Source organism: Salmo salar, chromosome 21 (genome assembly GCF_965601325.2).
Source record: "Salmo salar chromosome 21, fSalSal1, whole genome shotgun sequence".
In the NCBI taxonomy this organism is placed as follows: Eukaryota; Metazoa; Chordata; class Actinopteri; order Salmoniformes; family Salmonidae; genus Salmo; species Salmo salar.
In genome coordinates, this window is record NC_138311.1 from 42,388,555 (window position 1) to 42,407,547 (window position 18,993).

An 18,993-nucleotide genomic window follows, 5' to 3' on the forward strand; every position below is an offset into this window, starting at 1 on the left:
CACTAATATGAAAGAGATGATATGCATCATCTTATATTAGTTTCCTCATTGCCGACTATGACAGAGAGAATAGTCACTCTCCCACTATTGAGTCATTCAGCTCTGTTTTAACTCTTTGTTGTCTACTTTAAAGGACACTTCAGCATTGGCCTCATGTTGCCGAGGGTTACGTTATGTAACAATTGTGGTAAAACAGTGGGTATGTCATCTCACATAGTGCCTCGATAGATATTATTTCCAAGACAATCACTGCTCATAAATTATATATTAGCCTCTTTAATTCCAGCCCCTTTGTTATCACAATTCCTGGAACAATGTGTTGTCAATACTCATCTATTCTAGCATGTATTTATAGTATTCATCCATTCTACTGGTAGACCATTCTACTGGTAGACCATTCTACTGGTAGACCATTCTACTGGTAGACCATTACTGGTAGACCATTCTACTGGTAGATCATTCTACTGGTAGACCATTCTACTGGTAGATCATTCTACTGGTAGATCATTCTACTGGTAGACCATTCTACTGGTAGATCATTCTACTGGTAGACCATTCTACTGGTAGATCATTCTACTGGTAGACCATTCTACTGGTAGACCATTACTGGTAGACCATTCTACTGGTAGATCATTCTACTGGTAGATCATTCTACTGGTAGACCATTCTACTGGTAGATCATTCTACTGGTAGATCATTCTACTGGTAGACCATTCTACTGGTAGACCATTCTACTGGTAGACCATTACTGGTAGACCATTCTACTGGTAGATCATTCTACTGGTAGATCATTCTACTGGTAGACCATTCTACTGGTAGACCATTCTACTGGTAGATCATTCTACTGGTAGACCATTCTACTGGTAGATCATTCTACTGGTAGACCATTCTACTGGTAGATCATTCTACTGGTAGACCATTCTACTGGTAGACCATTACTGGTAGACCATTCTACTGGTAGACCATTCTACTGGTAGATCATTCTACTGGTAGACCATTCTACTGGTAGATCATTCTACTGGTAGACCATTCTACTGGTAGACCATTCTACTGGTAGACCATTCTACTGGTAGATCATTCTACTGGTAGACCATTCTACTGGTAGATCATTCTACTGGTAGACCATTCTACTGTAGATCATTCTACTGGTAGATCATTCTACTGGTAGATCATTCTACTGGTAGATCATTCTACTGGTAGACCATTCTACTGGTAGACCATTCTACTGGTAGATCATTCTACTGGTAGATCATTCTACTGGTAGACCATTCTACTGGTAGATCATTCTACTGGTAGACCATTCTACTGGTAGACCATTCTACTGGTAGACCATTCTACTGGTAGATCATTCTACTGGTAGATCATTCTACTGGTAGACCATTCTACTGGTAGATCATTCTACTGGTAGATCATTCTACTGGTAGACCATTCTACTGGTAGACCATTCTACTGGTAGATCATTCTACTGGTAGATCATTATATTCTAATGCTAAATATTCAACATGGACACAAATCAAACTTTAGTTTAGAAGTGCATTTAAAACTGTAACAAACTTACAGTAATAAATAATACAATGAAAGAGATAAAAACAAGCAAAAGGCAATAACAGAGAATAATTAAATAACATTAAAACACCAAGGATGTCTAAAGTAACAATAAAATGACTGATTAAAGACAGAGAACTGTTATTTACCCTGTTTCTCCTGAGGATGGGAGTTGTGTGGGACTCCCGTGATGGATGAGACTATCTGTCTGTGTTCCACATTAATGTTTCTTCTCTCGCTCTGTCTATTATCCTTTGTGCCTTGCAGTAAGTCCAGTGGGAATTCCTCCTCCAGTCTAGGAGACATGGTTTCAGGCGGGTTCAAATCCAACCCTCCCTCTGCAGGTGAGCCTCCAGACAGAAGCCTATTAGGTCCAGCGCCTCGCTACCCGTTTGTCAGAATGATTAATTGATCATCTAAAACTATGATCTAATTGTCCTTGTCTCTAACATACCATATCATTGTTGCTCAGTGTGTTGTTTATTAACTATTATTATTTATGTATTATTATTGTTTATTATATGTTTATTAACATATCAAATCCAGTGTTAGACGAACTGTCGCTCACTTCACATTAGTGAACTATGAACTGAATGGTTGTCAGAGTATATGTACCCAATGTCATTGTTCTACTCTAATGAGAAAAATCGAGTTACTTCAAAATGCTGCAGCTGCTCAATACAAACTTTTAGAGTAAGTTAATATGTGAAAATAGGGAACAGTGGCTGGAGGTTAGGTGGATGGAATGTGGAGTTGTGCGATCTTTGTGTCTTCCAGAATGTGCCATGCACGTTCTATTGGACTGGAATGAGGTGAGCCATGCACTCTCAGTCCACTCCTCCTCCTCTTCCTCCAAGAGGATTATGGACAAGCATTATGTCCATGCATTGAGTTTGCTTTAAGACAAACATAACCCTATAGCCCCAACTCTGTTGGGTGAAATATTATGGTTTGATGACAAGTTAAGATGAGAGATGCTTTATCCAAATATTATATCCATCTTAACATAAATTGAAATATTACTCCATTTTAATTTATTTTTAAGGAAATAAACACTTTTAAATGATAATGCAACTTACCAAAGGCTTTAGCAGACTCACTTAACAAGTGTAACCAAGGCTGTCACCTGCAAAGGAAGGTTTGGAATAGAAGCAACAAATAAATCAAGTGTTTTGACCACTAATATACTGTCTACATACTGTACATGTAGTACTTCATTTATTTGTGTGATAAGGTATTTGCATCCATTATTGTACTCTTGAAATATTTCCATCAGTATTAGAGGAATAGTGAAAAGGTATCTCTCTAATGTGTTGTACTGTATATTGTATTACGTTTCCGCCTTGCATTCAAAGGCAATTATCAGTTGTTTTCTCATTTTTACAGGAAAACAGAAGCAGAAAGTGGTGAGTAGTATAAACACTTTTTATTCACTTTAATCCACGCACAGGTAAACCCCAAGATCTGTCCCCACACAGAATCTGGTTGCACCTAGATTAATAATATACTGTATTATATATATATTACTGTATTATTAATCTAGGTGCAATGGCATCCTCCATATCAGCGTTTCAATCTTTATTATAGGCATACAGACTAACTAATAGGTTTGACTTTATTCACCCCAATTAATATCTTAGGAATAAATACTATGAAGTGTCTTTGCAGACCTGATTGAGCTCACTTTAATACCATTTAGACCTGTCTTCTTTTATTTCATTCCAGCCCTGGCAAGTACCAGGGCTTAATGATGCTATTAAATTGATTGACCAAAGAAAAATAGGAGTTGCATAAATGAATTGGATGGCTCATCTTTAACAATGATCTGCTGGCAGTATTGTAATTATAACACTTTTTCAGCACATTATCAGGAAGTAAAACAGAAACGTCCCAATGTCTTAATAGCATAACTTAATGGCTGATAGTAATATATCCAGCTACTGTTATACTCATTATTTTGTACCTGTGTTGTAACACTGTTGTAACACTGTAATTCCACAGATACACTTTCTTGGTATTAAATAATACCTAATAAAAGGACTTAATGGCGAATGTGATGTTACATGTTACTGTTGCTGTGTCTTTGCTCCCTCTAACCCTCGACCTCTGCTACAGACTGAACACATCCCTCCCTATGACGTGGTCCCCTCCATGAGACCAGTGGTCCTGGTAGGACCGTCCCTGAAGGGATATGAGGTAGGCATCATAACAATAATATTTCAGTCTCTTGTAAAGTGTTTTATTCGGCCTCCAAAACAGCTATTCAGAACAACTGCAATATTTGGTTGTGTGCCATACAGTGACTCCAATTCCCAGCTCTCCCTTTTGGAACCGTCAGCATGCAGACCAGTGGTTGAGATGCAGCTTCATTGAAGAGGTTCACTGACAGTGAATAACTCCCCCGTTCATTATCAGAGTAGATATTTGGAGGTATCCAAAAATAACAGCTATGTCTGGGTTATCCATTCATTGGTAACTAACCACCAATGAGGGTTTGCAGAAAAAGGAGGGCAGCATCTTTTCCTTGATATGTATGGGGGAAGTGGGGAGCCAGGATCATCGTCGGTCCTCATCGCAGCGCCACTGTGTTGCCGTGGTAACAACCTTCTGGGTAAAACACATCAGTCTGCAAAAGTAGAGCATGGCTTGAAATTAGAAACACAGAGATTAACAGCACCAGAAGAAGCTCTGTGTGTGTGTGTGTGTGTGTGTGTGTGTGTGTGTGTGTGTGTGTGTGTGTGTGTGTGTGTGTGTGTGTGTGTGTGTGTGTGTGTGTGTGTGTGTGTGTGTGTGTGTGTGTGTGTGTGTGTGTGTGTGTGATAATACAGTGTAAAAAAATAAACAAGACATTTTTGTCAAAGACAAGGTTATGTAAAGGTGGATGAAATGGAGGCACAATTTCTTTTTCTTAATGTGACTTTTTTTGCAGAATTTACAGAGACGTGTCTATAGGTCCAAACGATCCAATTACACTGACTTGTGTGAACAGCATGATGCTGTTGTTATTAATGCTCAATGTCAAGAGAGCTTACCGAACATCCTTTTTCCTCAAAAAATGTCCCTTGTGAAATGTAAAAGAAAAAATGTTAACGTTCCTGTGAAATATTCTGAACTAAAATATAAACGCAACATGCAACAATTTCAAAGATTTTGGTGAGTTACAGTTCATATAAGGAAATCAGTCAATTGAAATACATTATTTAGGCACTAATCTATGGACTTCACATTACTGGGAAGGGGCACACCCAATGGGGAGCCAGGTCCAGCCAATCAGAATGAGTTTTTCCCGACAAAAGGGCTTTATTACTGATAGAAATACTTCTCAGCGCCCCGCCCTCCTCCCCTCAGACGATCCCGCAGGTGAAGAAGCTGGATGTGGAGGTCCTGGGCTGGCGTGGTTACAAGTGGTCTGCGGTTGTGAAGCCGGTTGGACGTACTGCCAAATTCTCTAAAACGACATTGGAGGTGGCTTATCGTCAAGAAATGAACATTGAATTCTCTGGCAATGGCTCTGGTGGACATTCCTGCAGTCATTATGAAAATTGCATGGTCCCTCAGAACTTTGGACATCTGTAGCATTGAGTAATATGACAAAACCGCCAATTTTAGAGTGACCTTTTATTGTCCCCAGCACAAGGTGCACTTGTGTAATGATCATGCTGTTTAATCAGCTTCATGATATGCCACACCTGTCAGGTGGATGGATTATCTCTACAAAGACTTGAATGTTCACTATCAGGGGATGTAAACAAATTTGTGCACAAAACCTGAGAGAAATGCGTTTTTTGTGTATATGTAACATTTCTGGGATCTTTTATTTCGGCTCATGTAACATGGGACCAGCACTTTACATGTTGCGTTTATATTTTTGTTCACTGTATATTATCCAGGCAGACCAGTGGTTGCAGGAATATGCTCAATTCTTGAACCGTTGTCGAACTTTGTAGACTAGTTTATTAAATCTCATCTGCAAGCATAGCCATCATATGTTAAAGACTCAATAGACTTCATAAACAAGATTTCACCATTAACGTGATTAACAGAAGACTGTATTTTGGTCACGTTAGATGTCGAGAGTCTATATACCAGCATTCCCCATACTGGGGGCTGGCAGACCGTGCTCACGATGTGAGAGACCGAGATACTAACAACTACCCACCAACAAACGTTATTCTAGAGCTGGCTGAATATGTTTTCATGTATAACTATTTCAGGTTTGATAATGAATACTACTTCCAAACGAATGGATCATCGATGGGCTCCACATTCACTCCGAGCTATGCTAACCTTTATGTGGGACATTTTGTACGTTTTGTTAACAATGAAAACGAAAATCCATTTGTGAGTAAAGTCCTGAAGTGGTATCAATATATTGACGAGAGAAGAGCTGTCAGACTTGATACCATTACTCAATGACATTGACCCCAATCTCAAATTCACTATTGAATGTGACACTAAACGTGTTCATTGCCTCGACATGTCGATTGAGAAATCAAATGGAACCCTGTTTACAACTCTGTATAGAAAAGAAATGGACAGAAATACTTTATCACAGGGGGACAGCTTCCACCCGAGCCATTAAAAAGAGGACTTCCTAGAAGCCAGTTTTTCAGACTGCGCAGTATATGCCACTCCACAGAGGACTATCTAGAAAAAGCAGCGGATTTGCACGATAGGTTTTTAAGAGGCTACTCTTCACAATGTGTGGATGAAGCTCTTAATTTGGCATTAGGGAAAACATGAGAGGAACTGCTACAGAAAGAGCCACTAGAGCTAAAGAACACTATAATGTTCACCACCACATGAACTCGCGCAAAGTGGGAGATGCTGTCAAGAAACACTGGCATGTTTTATCATCGGACCCAGCTTTGCCAGCTGTATTTAACGATCCACCACTTATTGTATATAGGAGAGGTCGCAATTTACGCAATTATTTTGGTCCATGCCAACAGCCAGCCACAAAAGAAAATGAGCCAGGCTCTTTTACGCCCTCTTCCGAATGGTAGCTATAAATGCAGAGGTTGCGCACAGTGTAACATTAGGATGTGTGAATATTTCTGCCACCCACATACAGGAAAACTGTTCACAATAAATGACATTATAGCATGCTCCACCACCCATGTTATCTACATGATTAAATGTCCATGTGGGCTGTGTTATGTAGGTAAAACCTCTCGTTCTTTAAAACAGACAATTACTTAACATAAAAGTTAAATCAGGAGACACGACAGGGATTATCCAGTCTCAGTACATTTTAATAACCAAAAACCTTTAGATTTTGTGTCATAGAGAAAGTTAAGATATCAGACAGGGGAGGTGATATAAATAATATGCTGAGCTTAAGAGAATGTTTTGGGATTTTCACCCTCTAGACATTATTTGTTAAAGGTTTTAATGATGAAATGCCTATGTATGTTATGCTGTAAATGTGAACATGAATTAATTCCACCATTTCAGATTACTCTGAAGTTTTTATTGATTTATGAAAACTTGCTTGATGGGTCGATGTCGTCATTGTGGTTTTACAGACGTGTTTAATACGTACACACTTTATTAGAATATTTATGAAATGCACATTGTTATATTTGTGTAACACTTATTTCCCCTCGACTCCAAGCCCATTCGATGCATTGAATGGATGTGGGTGGAGCTATAAGGGTGCTATTTAAAAGAAAACTCACAAAGCTCTGACGAAGGCCTTGAGGTTGAAATGTAAAGCAGTGATACTATCTAGAGCAGTGTGCGGCTTTCTTCTTTTTTCTCATCTTATTCAACTGTTACCATGCACCTGCAAAAAAACATAGCTCAGATGTGCGAGTGCCTTTTGAATTTTGTTCAGTGTATATGGAATATGGTTATTGTTGTGTGCAAAGCACACAAATTGTCTTCAACTCCTTGTCGTTATATATGTGGATATACCATATAACAATTGCTCCCTGCTCCTTGCTAGCCTTGTCCTTGCAACTACAGTTCTTTTCATCTTCAGATTCTAATTGAAATACCTTGCAAAAATAGCATTAATGGAGACTGGTCTGATCTGCTATAGCCCAATTCATCACACCGAGTTTTTATGACACTTCATTTTAGGCCTTAATCACCTTATTTAATGTAACCAGGATTAATTCTGTAGAAAATGAGGTGGAAAAAAACCAGAGATCATGCTTCTCCTTTGCTGGATGTTTTGGACCAGTGGGATAATTCACAGGCAGGGCAAGAGGAGCTTGGATGGACCTAACGGTTGGATGTCATAATGAGGAATATGGAGAAATCTTTATTGGATGGGTAATGGTGGTAGATGGGGAAATATGGGACAGGGTCTTAATTTAGCACTCATACTGAAATCAAAAAGGAAGACAAGGTTGACAACTGTTCTTTTGACATCCTTGGGCACCTTTGTCCATAACATGTGCTATTTTTTAACATTGAACATCAAGGTATGTAGCTTCACCATATGAAATGGGTCTTGTCACAAGGGCTTTCTTGCCATGAGGAAGGCTCTTCGAAAGGCTTGCTGTAGCTGTGAGGAATTGTCAATGAATTTCTACTGGTTTATTTCCTTTCTGGCTGTCAACCTTTTTCACTTTCCCTCACTTTCTCAACCTCACTTTCTCTCTTTCCCTCCTTTTTCTCCATCCTTTCCTAACTTTCTCCTCTGCCATCCTCTGCTGCTCTCCCTGGCTCTGTGTGCTGCGTGTGCAGGTGACAGACATGATGCAGAAAGCGCTCTTTGACTTCCTGAAGCACAGGTTTGATGGCAGGTGAGGAGTTGTGTTGTCGGCACTATCCCTGTCCCTGCATACTGTCAACCCTATCCCTTCATATTGCACTAACACTCTGCATGCTTACTGTAGCATCAGGCTCTCAGCTGCTCATGGCACCTATGCAAACTACTATAAGCTAGTGCGGAAAATACACTGAATGTACAAAACATGACATAGACTGACCAGGTGAATCCAGGTGAAAGTTATGATCCCTTATTGATGTCACCTGTTAAATCCACTTCAATCAGTTTAGATGAAGGGGAGGAGCAGGTTAAAGAAGGATTTTGAAGCCTTGAGCCAATTGAGACATGGATTGTGTATGTGTGCCATTCAGAGGGTGAATGGGCAAGTCAATATATTTGAGTGCCTTTAAAGGGGGTATGGTAGTAGATGCCAGGTGCACAGGTTGGAGTGTGTCAAGAACTGCAACACTGCTGGGTTTTTCACGCTCAACAGTTTCCCGCGTGTATCAAGAATGATCCACCACCCAAAGGACATCCAGCCAACTTGACACAACTGTGGGAAGCGTTGGAGTCAACATGGACCATCATCCCTGTCGAATGCTTTGGACACCTTTTAAAGTCCATGCCCCAACGAATTAAGGCGTTCTGAGGGCAAAGGGGATGCAACTCAATATTAGGAAGGTGTTCCTAATGTTTGGTATACTCAGTGTAAACACCTTCCTAATATTGCGTAGCACTCCCAATTGAAGTGGATTTAACAAGTGACATCAATAAGGGATCATAGCTTTCACCTGGATTCACCTGGTCAGTCTTTGTCACGGAAAGAGCAGGTGTTCTTCATTTTTTGTATTAAACTATTAGGCTATTTCTTCATACAATAAGCGCAGCAATGCACACATGGTAGTAGGCTATAAATACAAATGTTCCATTAGTGGGAAAACACTATTATCAAAAGTGACCTCAAATGCAATTATGCATGTAATGCTTTTATTATAAAGGTGCATTGTTATGGTGAAAATGTTCTTCCCCAAACTTGAAACTCACGCACTGCTTATATATGCTAGTTAGGCTCTAGCCCCCTTGTAAAGCGGATTAATGTGCTTAATTTTAAGAAGTTATTTGGCCACTTTAGTTGTGATACAAACCTTAACAAAACATATAGGCCTATGGGCTAGGCTACATGAGGTGTGCGACTGTGTTTAGAAAAAGTCTCGAAAAAATGCAGTTTATTACGCTGGGCATCATTCACAAGTGATAGGCTAATATTCACCTGGTCAGTCTATGTCATGGAAAGAGCAGGTGTTCTTAATGTTTTGTACTCTCAGGATATGTAAAGCAGTTATACATGATCATTGAATACTTTGCCAAAGTAAATAATCTGACCACCTGTTTTGACTAAACACTTTCTCTAGTATTATAAACATGGTAGTAGCCATACTTTACATGTGGGTTTGTGATATTCTGTATCCATTGAATCTGTTGCATTTAGGATATCTATTACGAGAGTAACAGCAGATATAGCTCTGGCCAAGAGGTCAGTGCTCAACAACCCCAGCAAGCGGGCCATCATCGAAAGATCCAACACCAGGTCCAACCTAGGTATCATCTGGATGACACTGAATACTGTTATTCTTCACTCAGATGTTTTGTATATGTTAAAAAGGAAATTATAAACTGGGTGGTTCAAGCCCTGAATGCTGATTGGCTGAAAGCTATGGTATATCCGACTGTATACCAGGGGTATTATGACAAAACATTTATTTTCACTGTTCTAATTATGTTGGTAATCAGTTTATAATCGCAGTAAGGCAGCTTGGGGGTTTGTTAAGGGCTGTATCCAGGCACTTCTCGTGGCGTCGTGCTTAAGAATAGCCCTTAGTTGTGGTATATTGGCCATATGCCACACCCCCTCGTGCATTATTGCTTAATTATACAGTACCAGTCAAAAGTTTGGACACACCTACTCATTCAGGGGTTTTTCTTTATTTTTGCTATTTTCTACATTGTAGGATAATAGTGAAGACATCAAAACTATGAAATAACACATATGGAATCATTTAGTAGCCAAAAAAGTGTTATTAAACAAATCAAAATATATTTCAGATTCTTCAAAGTAGCCACCCTTTGCCTTGATGATAGCTTTGCACACTCTTGGCATTCTCTCAAACCAGCTTCATGAGGTAGTCACCTGGAATGCATTTCAATTAACAGGTGTGCCTTGTTAAAAGTTAATTTGTGGAATTTATTTCCTTCTTAATGCGTTTCAGCTCATCAGTTGTGTTGTAACAAGGTAGAGGTGGTATACAGAAGATAGACCTATTTGGTAAAAGACTAATTCCATATTATGTCAAGAACAGCTCAAATAAGGAAAGAGAAACGACAGTCCATCATTACTTTAAGACATGAAGGTCAGTCAATCTGGAACATTTCTAGAACTTTTAAAGTTTTTTCAAGTGCAGTCGCAAAAACCATCAAGCACTATGATGAAACTGGCTCTCATGAGGACCGCCACAGGAAAGGAAGACCCAGAGTTACCTCTGCTGCAGAGGATAAGTTCATTAGAGTTAACGGAGTTCAAGTAACAGACATATCTCAACATCAACTGTTCAGAGGAGACTGCGTGAATCAGGCCTTCATGGACGAATTGCTGCAAAGAAACCACTACTAAAGGACACCAATAATAAGAAGAGACTTGCTTGGGCCAAGAAACACGAGCAATGGATATTAGACCGGTGGAAATCTGTCCTTTGGTCTGATGAGTCCAAATTTGAGATATTTGATTTCAACCGCCATGTCTTTGTGAGACGCAGAGTAGGTGAACGGATGATCTCCGCATGTGTGGTTCCCATCATGCAGCATGGAGGAGTTGTGATGGTTTGGGGGGCTTTTCTGGTGACAATGTCAGTGATTTATTTAGAATGCAAGGCACACTTAAACAGCATGGCTACCACAGCATTCTGCAGCGATACGCCATCCCATCTGGTTTGCGCTTAGTGGGACTATCATTTGTTTTTCAACAGGACAATGACCCAAAACACACCTCCAGTCTGTGTAAGGGCTATTTGACCAAGAAGGAGAGTGATAGTGCTGCACCAGATGACCTGGACTTCACAATCACCCGACCTCAACCCAATTGAGATGGTTTGGTATGAGATGGACCGCAAAGTAAAGGAAAAGCAGCCATCAAGTGCTCAGCATATGTGGGAACTCCTTCAAGACTGTTGGAAAAGCATTCCTCATGAAGCTGGTTGAGAGAATGCCAAGAGTGTGCAAAGCTGTCATCAAGGCAAAGGGTGGCTACTTTGAAGAATCTCAAATATAAAATATATTTTGATTTGTTTAACACTTTTTTGGTTACAACATGATTCCATATGTGTTATTTCATAGTTTTGATGTGTTCACTATTATTCTACAATGTAGAAAATAGTAAAAATAAAGAAAAACCCTTGAATGAGTAGGTGTGTCCCAACATTTGACTGGTACTGTACATGCTGTACTATAAAGTGTGTATTACACAGAATGTGTTGAATTGATGTCTTTGATTTTGGCATTATAAAGGGTTGTTCATCCACCATCTGTGATCACTGTTCTGGTTCCCCACAGCGGAGGTTCAGAGTGAGATTGAGAGGATATTTGAGCTGGCCAGATCCTTACAGCTGGTGGTCTTGGATGCTGACACAATCAACCATCCAACCCAGCTCATAAAGACGTCCTTAGCACCTATCATCGTCCATGTTAAAGTGTCCTCTCCTAAAGTAAGTTTTAGGCTTCCCCTTATCCTCAAATGGTTCTAATTTTGCTACATACCAAAGGTGGAAATGGGAGGGAACCAGGCTCCGAGAGTAAAATCATTTTGGCATGTATGAATTCGGCTGTTTTTATACACACAGTTGTACCCAAATTCCTCTGCCACCGAGTGACATGTAAGAGTTTTTTTTAATGTGAATTCAAAGTTTTGCCATTTTTCTATTTCCATCCCTGACCCATGCTGATTTGTGTTGCTGCTTTCTTCTGACTTGATATATACAGTGCTTGACTTGGGCAGGAGCTCGTCATAAAATGTTCTACAGCTTGAGCTCCTGTTCCTCTTATAGAATATTATCTCAAAAGTATTGTGGAGCTCCTGCACCTAAAAATAAACAGTACCGGCACCCAAAATGTGTACCGTAGCCTATTTCAGTCCAAGTCCAGCACTGTGAATATATAAACTATCCACAGGTTCTGCAGCGGTTGATCAAGTCGAGAGGGAAATCCCAGAGCAAACACTTGAACGTGCAGCTGGTGGCAGCAGATAAACTAGCACAGTGCCCTCCGGTAGGTATACAATAACCCTCAGTACATCCTGTCAACTGCTGGTCTCTGGCCTCCCATAAGGGACAATAACCCTCAATACACCCTGTCAACTGCTGGGCTCTGGCCTCCCATAAGGGACAATAACCCTCAGTACACCCTGTTAACTGCTGGTCTCTGGCCTCTCATAAGGGACAATAGCCCTCAGTACACCCTGTTAACTGCTGGTCTCTGGCCTCCCATAAGGGTCAATAACCCTCAGTACACCCTGTTAACTGCTGGTCTCTGGCCTCCCATAAGGGACAATAACCCTCAGTACATCCTGTTAACTGCTGGTCTCTGGCCTCCCATAAGGGACAATAACCCTCAGTACATCCTGTTAACTGCTGGTCTCTGGCCTCCCATAAGGGACAATAACCCTCAGTCCACCCTGTTAACTGCTGGTCTCTGGCCTCCCATAAGGGTCAATAACCCTCAGTACACCCTGTTAACTGCTGGTCTCTGGCCTCCCATAAGGGACAATAACCCTCAGTACATCCTGTTAACTGCTGGTCTCTGGCCTCCCATAAGGGACAATAACCGACAGTACATCCTGTTAACTGCTACTACCAGCAACTCAATCCCTCAGTCACTAAGTCGTAATGTCTCTCTGGTCTCCCCTCTCTCCCTCTCTCTCTGTCACTCTGTCTCTCTCGCTCTCTTGCTCTCTCTCCCCTCCCCCTGTCTCTTAGGAAATGTTTGACATCATTCTGGATGAGAATCAGCTGGAGGATGCATGTGATCACCTGGCAGAGTACCTGGAAGCCTACTGGAGGGCAACACACACCTCCCTGAGCACCCCTCTTAACCCTCTGCTGGGCCGCAACCTGGGATCCACTGCCCTCTCTCCGTACCCCACAGCTATAACTGGGCTGGTCAACCAACCGGTGAATCAACCTGACCTTACTTTGACTGATATTTGCCCTCTTATTTGACTGGGAAACTGGTCTTATAGTGTTAAAGTAGATGAGGTGGCAATAGCTATTATCTCGGGCTGTGGCGGTCACAACATTTTGTCAGTTGGTGATTGTCAAGTAAATAACTGTTGGTCTCACGGTATTTGACCGTTAATTAACATAAAAACATTTAGCATGTCCTGGCTTCCACACATAGTCTACAAGCCACTGATGTAGACCTTTGGAACATCTACATTTTAAAAAGTCTAATAAATCCATGTAATATAGCCTACACCTTCACAATATATCCATTATTTATTTTAGACAGGTCTAAAGAAACATGATATGAAGAAAATGTAGTCTATTTCAGAAGAACAGAGTAGCATACTCTGAGTTGTCCTTATGTTAGGTACTGATCTGGCTCTGCCATATGGCTGTGGGCTACACTAGTTCATTTAGCAGACAAGATTTGCTTAGAATTCTGTGACATTATTCTTTTAAATTATTGTATGAAGAAAACAATTGAACAAAATATACATATTTTCTCCAAATGATTTGAGAGTGCACACATGTGGCTATTCTGTGTTGAGTGGTTAACAAAGAAATAGGCACTTCTATATGCTTAATTTAAAGTTATTAATGTAACTTTAGTTGTTCTATAAAACATTGTAAGTGTAACAGTATAGCTTCCGTCCCTCTCCTCGCCCCAACCTGGGATTGAACCAGGGACCCTCTGCACACATCAACAACTGACACCCACGAAGCATCGTTACCCATCGCGCCACAAAAGCCACAGCCATTGCAGAGCAAGGGGAACAACTACTTCAGGTCTCAGAGCGAGTGACGTCACCCGATTGAAACGCTATTAGCGCGCACCACCGCTAACTAGCTAGCCATTTCACATCGGTTACATAAGGCTGCATGTTGCAACTAATGATGATTTGAAAAAAGTCGCTTGAAAGGCATGATTTCTGCTTTGTTTTTTTGCGGAGGCTTTACACACTTCATTAGTCTCTCATTCACAATTTGACAAGCACTTGATAATGCCTTGAATTTCACAGCGGCATCCCCTTCATGATTAGAAAAAGTTGCAAAAAAAGGTTGTTTCTTATGCTGGGCATCATTCACAAGTGATAATATAGAATTCAGAAGTGATAGGCTAATATTGTCACCCATCAGACTATTCCTGATTTAATCTTGTCTTTACACATACTAAATAATATATGTGTGATATTTGTTTTGATATAGAATGGACCATTATCATGCACCTGTCTCGAAACAGGGACAGCGGGAAAAAATACAAATCTATGTACTTAAATAGTAAATGGAGGACACATTTCCCATGGTTCATTTTCATGTCAGCCAGGTAGGCTATACTCCTGTTTTAAAGATAAACAATTGGCTTAATATTAGGAAAGTTGAGAAATAAATATAGTATGCCTAACCTATAGAAAGCTGATGGGATCCTACTCGTTTTAATAGAGGTCATCACTCTGTTTTCTTGTGAAATTGTATAGCCTATAGAAATGTTGTGCAACATGAGCTCATGGGCTCTCATGAAGTGTTTGATTAGATTTTCTAAAACATTTGCATTGAGTGATTAGAGGGACAATAGAGTGCTGAGTACCAGGCAGTTAACAAGTTTGGTAGGCTACTAATGACCATCAGCAGCATCAGAGCTTGGAGAAGCCTAATTACGGTGACTAAACGGTCATGTGGAATTTCACTCCCTTCATGACTCGTGACCGCCGGTTTGGCGGTAATACGGTCACCGTAACAGCCCTAATTATGACTATTTCTTCTGAATAGTTGTTGGACAAATTGGTTGTAAATAATTTATTGAAAATGGTATGAATTAGTAGTGAAGTGATACAGGATTATGATACCGGATTGCTGCCTATTTATGTAGCCTCATCATCAAGGACGTTTTGCTCACTACTACAGGATAAAAAAAAATACAATTATACAGTTTTGAAAAAGCTGATGCTATAGTCAACTGCTGAATTTATACAATATGTCCTCTCCTTCTCTCTGAACAGGGTCAAAGAAACACAAACAGGAACAGCAATCACACAGCAGGAGAACACTCGCCATCAGACGAGAACTACCACAACGAGCGGCAGAGGAAGAGCCGTAACCGCCTGTCCTCCGGCTCTCAGCACAGCCGGGACCAGGTCCACTACCCCCTGGTGGAGGAGGATTATCATGACCCCTATCAGGACACATACAAGCCCCACCGCAACCGTAACGGCTCCCCCGGAGGCTACAGCCATGACTCCAGGCACAGGCTTTGAGCTGAAGACCCCCTTATGTCACTTAGGCCTCTCTTCCCTTCACAGTGGGTACGACAGGGCTACATCACCACTCTCTAGTTTAATTGTACTGTAACCAACTTTTTTTATAAAGTGTTAGTACCTCGCTTTTCCTCTGGCACTGGTTCACGCTGAAAACGTAAACATTGACCAACTAAAAATCTAATCTCTATGCCTTTTTCTTATGAGGGAGACAAAAAATAGGATGAGGGGCAGATTTTCACCATGTTTTTTTTTAGGGAAGGCCCAACTCTGGGCTTGTCTTCTTTTTAACATGGCCCGAGCCTTGACACGTTGGGGTGAAAGAGGTGACCATGTGGTCTGGCCATCGACTCCCTGTTGTCTCAGTGTTAGCAGGGCTAGCTGTCGTGGTGGTCATGGTGACCCATCAACACCTGCCTCGAACCAGTGCCAGACAGCGTCAAGCGTCCCTCGATCAGCACAGAACTTCTTTGCACATTTCCAGGAGCCAATAGCAGCAGAGTCAGTGCACTGTATATTTAATTAATGTCACTAAGTTGTTTGAAATTGTCTTGGATTTGAGTGTTTCCAGTCCTGTAGCCTACAACCTGTTTCTCAGAGTAGGCAAAGTTCCTGTTTGTCAAAATATTGAGGGATTTTTTTAGGAGGGTCCTGAATCGGAATCCTCTAGTTTCCAGGGCTTTTAGCCCCTTCTTCTCAATGATACTTAGCTAATGCCATTTGCGACGTGCCGCACAGGACAAGAAATCACACTTTTCTAATAACAATTTGCTAAGTAAATTAAGTGAGTTGCAAGTTTCATATCTTGTGCTCTTTCAGGAAAGGGTGCATCCCTTCGTTATATACAGTACCTTAACACTCTAGTGTGAGGATTATGCCTATCAGTTTTTAGAATGCTGCAACCAAGAGGAAATAGCCTAATTCAAGTTTTTCCATTAGTACTCATGACTAGGAATAAAATATACAGTAGAGAGGGATGATATGCCCATTGAGCTTAATTTTAACTGTTTAAATGGGTTTCATAATTTACTAATGATCAAAGGATAGGCTTTAGTATAGATGGATATACTTCCAATCAGGGAAATATTGATCATTTGAATTGAGGTATACCACATTCCATTTACTGTACAAGCAGCCTATTATAGTGATGCCATTTGCATCATATTTTATTGTCTTTTAAATGGTCTTGTGAATTCAAGTGTAATATATTCAAAGAAAGTCCTGCTTGGCAAATAAAGAAATAACGGCTGTCCGTGGACCGACGTTTCATTGGTTTAGAATGATCAATGGCAGCATGTCTTTTTGTCAATATACAGAATGTCATGGGATAATGATTCAGTGCTGTTATGTATGTGTTAGGCCAGAAAAATCCCTAGGAGACTGTAGTTGAGTGAGTGACTGTTGTTTAGGACACTCTCATTTGAACAATTAATTTAGTCAACAGTAACACATAAGAGGATGAGAGCGCTTCATTCAGTCTGCTATGAAGTTATATTGTTGATTTCATGAAACAAAGAAATTGTGAGTCTAACATCAAACATTTGGTCATAATTACTATGTAAAGCGCTTTGGGTGTCTAGAAAGGCGATATATAAGTCAAATCAATTAATTGTAATTATTTGCCAACCATCAGCTGTTCTTTTGTTCTGCCCCGTTTAAAAGTCTTCCATGTCCTGGCCATTAAAAATAAATTATGTTGTTTTTTAATGAACGATTTTACTTTCCCAAGCATTGCATATCAAAACACCATGACAAATGAGTTGTTCAAAGCCTTATTGCTTAACCCAGGCCTTGTTTTAAACTATTTTTGGGGTACTGTAGCAATGGAGTGGCTTCTCTCCTACCCATATACATATCCTCAAAACGTAGCATTTTATTTCAGTTTTTATGGTCTAAATGGTTAGGAACCATTATAGAAGTTTAGTCATATGAAGAGAGTGTGAAGGGTACAGACTAGGGAGTTGTGTATAGAAGTTCATGTCAGAGAATGTCTCTCTGTATGCTACGAGTTGTGCATAGAGCACCAATAGAGGGTATGTATCAGAAACCCCCCAAAAAACAAATCACAACATATTTCATTTGTTTTCTTTGAATACCTTCTTCTGTTGCCAAGATAGCTCGATTTCCGTTAGTGCTGTATTCTATAAAGGCATGCTGGTAAAGAGAAAAAATCGGGCAAACTAATCTAGAGAAAAAGAGAAAAATGTACTATGCAAATGTGTACAGTGCTGCATGTTGATGCTTTTCCTCCCTCAGCTACTTAGCGGCTTCATTGGAGTTCAATGAGATTGTGTTCTTGTTATTTTTGTGAAAGATAACATTCAAAAGGGAAATGCGAAACTGCATGACTAATACAACTTTTTAATTTATCAAGAAGAAAGATAAATATGTTTTATGGGAAATTGATGTAAAATGAGAACTAACTCTAGTTAAAATGAACTTTTTTATCAAATAAATTCAGAGCTCTGAATAATGATGGTCCAGATTCCTCTTTTCTTCATTGACTCCCATCTTCAAACAGATATGTTATCTTAAGATGTAGGCTATTGAGTTGGCCCTTCTTATCAAAATATTATTTTATTTCCACAAAAACAGAACACAGAGGGGTGCACACCCAGTGGGTGATATAGTGAATCATAATTTCTTCATTGTGGCCAATTGTAATGTCCTTGATGTGTTGTGCAATTGATGTTTGTTTGACCCAGAGCCAGGTTAGACCAGTGGTTCCCAAACTTGGCTTCTGGACAATATGGAGTCCCATGAAATTGGGGTCCCCTGAGAAAATCTGTAATCTTATCAAACAAATGAAGAACTTTTCTCTTCAAATGAGTATAGGATACAATCTTTTAGTATCAATTTAAAGCCTTTTATACTATTAGAATACGTTTTCATGTAATTATTATGTGTTAGGACAGCGAGCGGACCTTAAATTGAGTGAATATGAACAGTGTTAGGGAATGTCATTTTCCCACGTGGGGGCCCCATGCATGTTCTACTGTCAATTGGGTTTTGGGCAGAAAAAGTTTGGAAATCCCGGGTTAGACCCCGCATGAACTGAATATACGATCTTATTAAATATGTGGCATTTTGTGAATGGTTGCAATTGCCTCACTCCAAATGATGAATGACCTTAAGTGCCTATGGATGCAGTACTACTTGATAGTGGGCTTTGCACACATAATGTAATGTAACGTATATGGTGTCA

The 18,993-nt window shown here is 40.2% G+C and overlaps 1 protein-coding gene across 1 annotated transcript in view; it reads left to right on the plus strand.

Moving 5' to 3' along the window:
* The window catches only part of LOC106582346 (voltage-dependent L-type calcium channel subunit beta-4), a 52,025-nt gene extending 33,759 nt beyond the window's left edge, over positions 1-18,266 (plus strand). The window contains exons 5-13 of the mRNA XM_014165366.3: positions 1,813-1,889; positions 2,932-2,951; positions 3,661-3,741; positions 8,245-8,303; positions 9,759-9,868; positions 11,873-12,024; positions 12,488-12,583; positions 13,291-13,485; positions 15,534-18,266. Coding sequence (XP_014020841.3) covers positions 1,813-1,889; positions 2,932-2,951; positions 3,661-3,741; positions 8,245-8,303; positions 9,759-9,868; positions 11,873-12,024; positions 12,488-12,583; positions 13,291-13,485; positions 15,534-15,788 — 1,045 coding nt within the window. The 3' untranslated portion in view covers positions 15,789-18,266. The remainder of the gene's footprint in view (positions 1-1,812; positions 1,890-2,931; positions 2,952-3,660; positions 3,742-8,244; positions 8,304-9,758; positions 9,869-11,872; positions 12,025-12,487; positions 12,584-13,290; positions 13,486-15,533) is intronic.
* Positions 18,267-18,993: the final 727 nt, after the last annotated feature.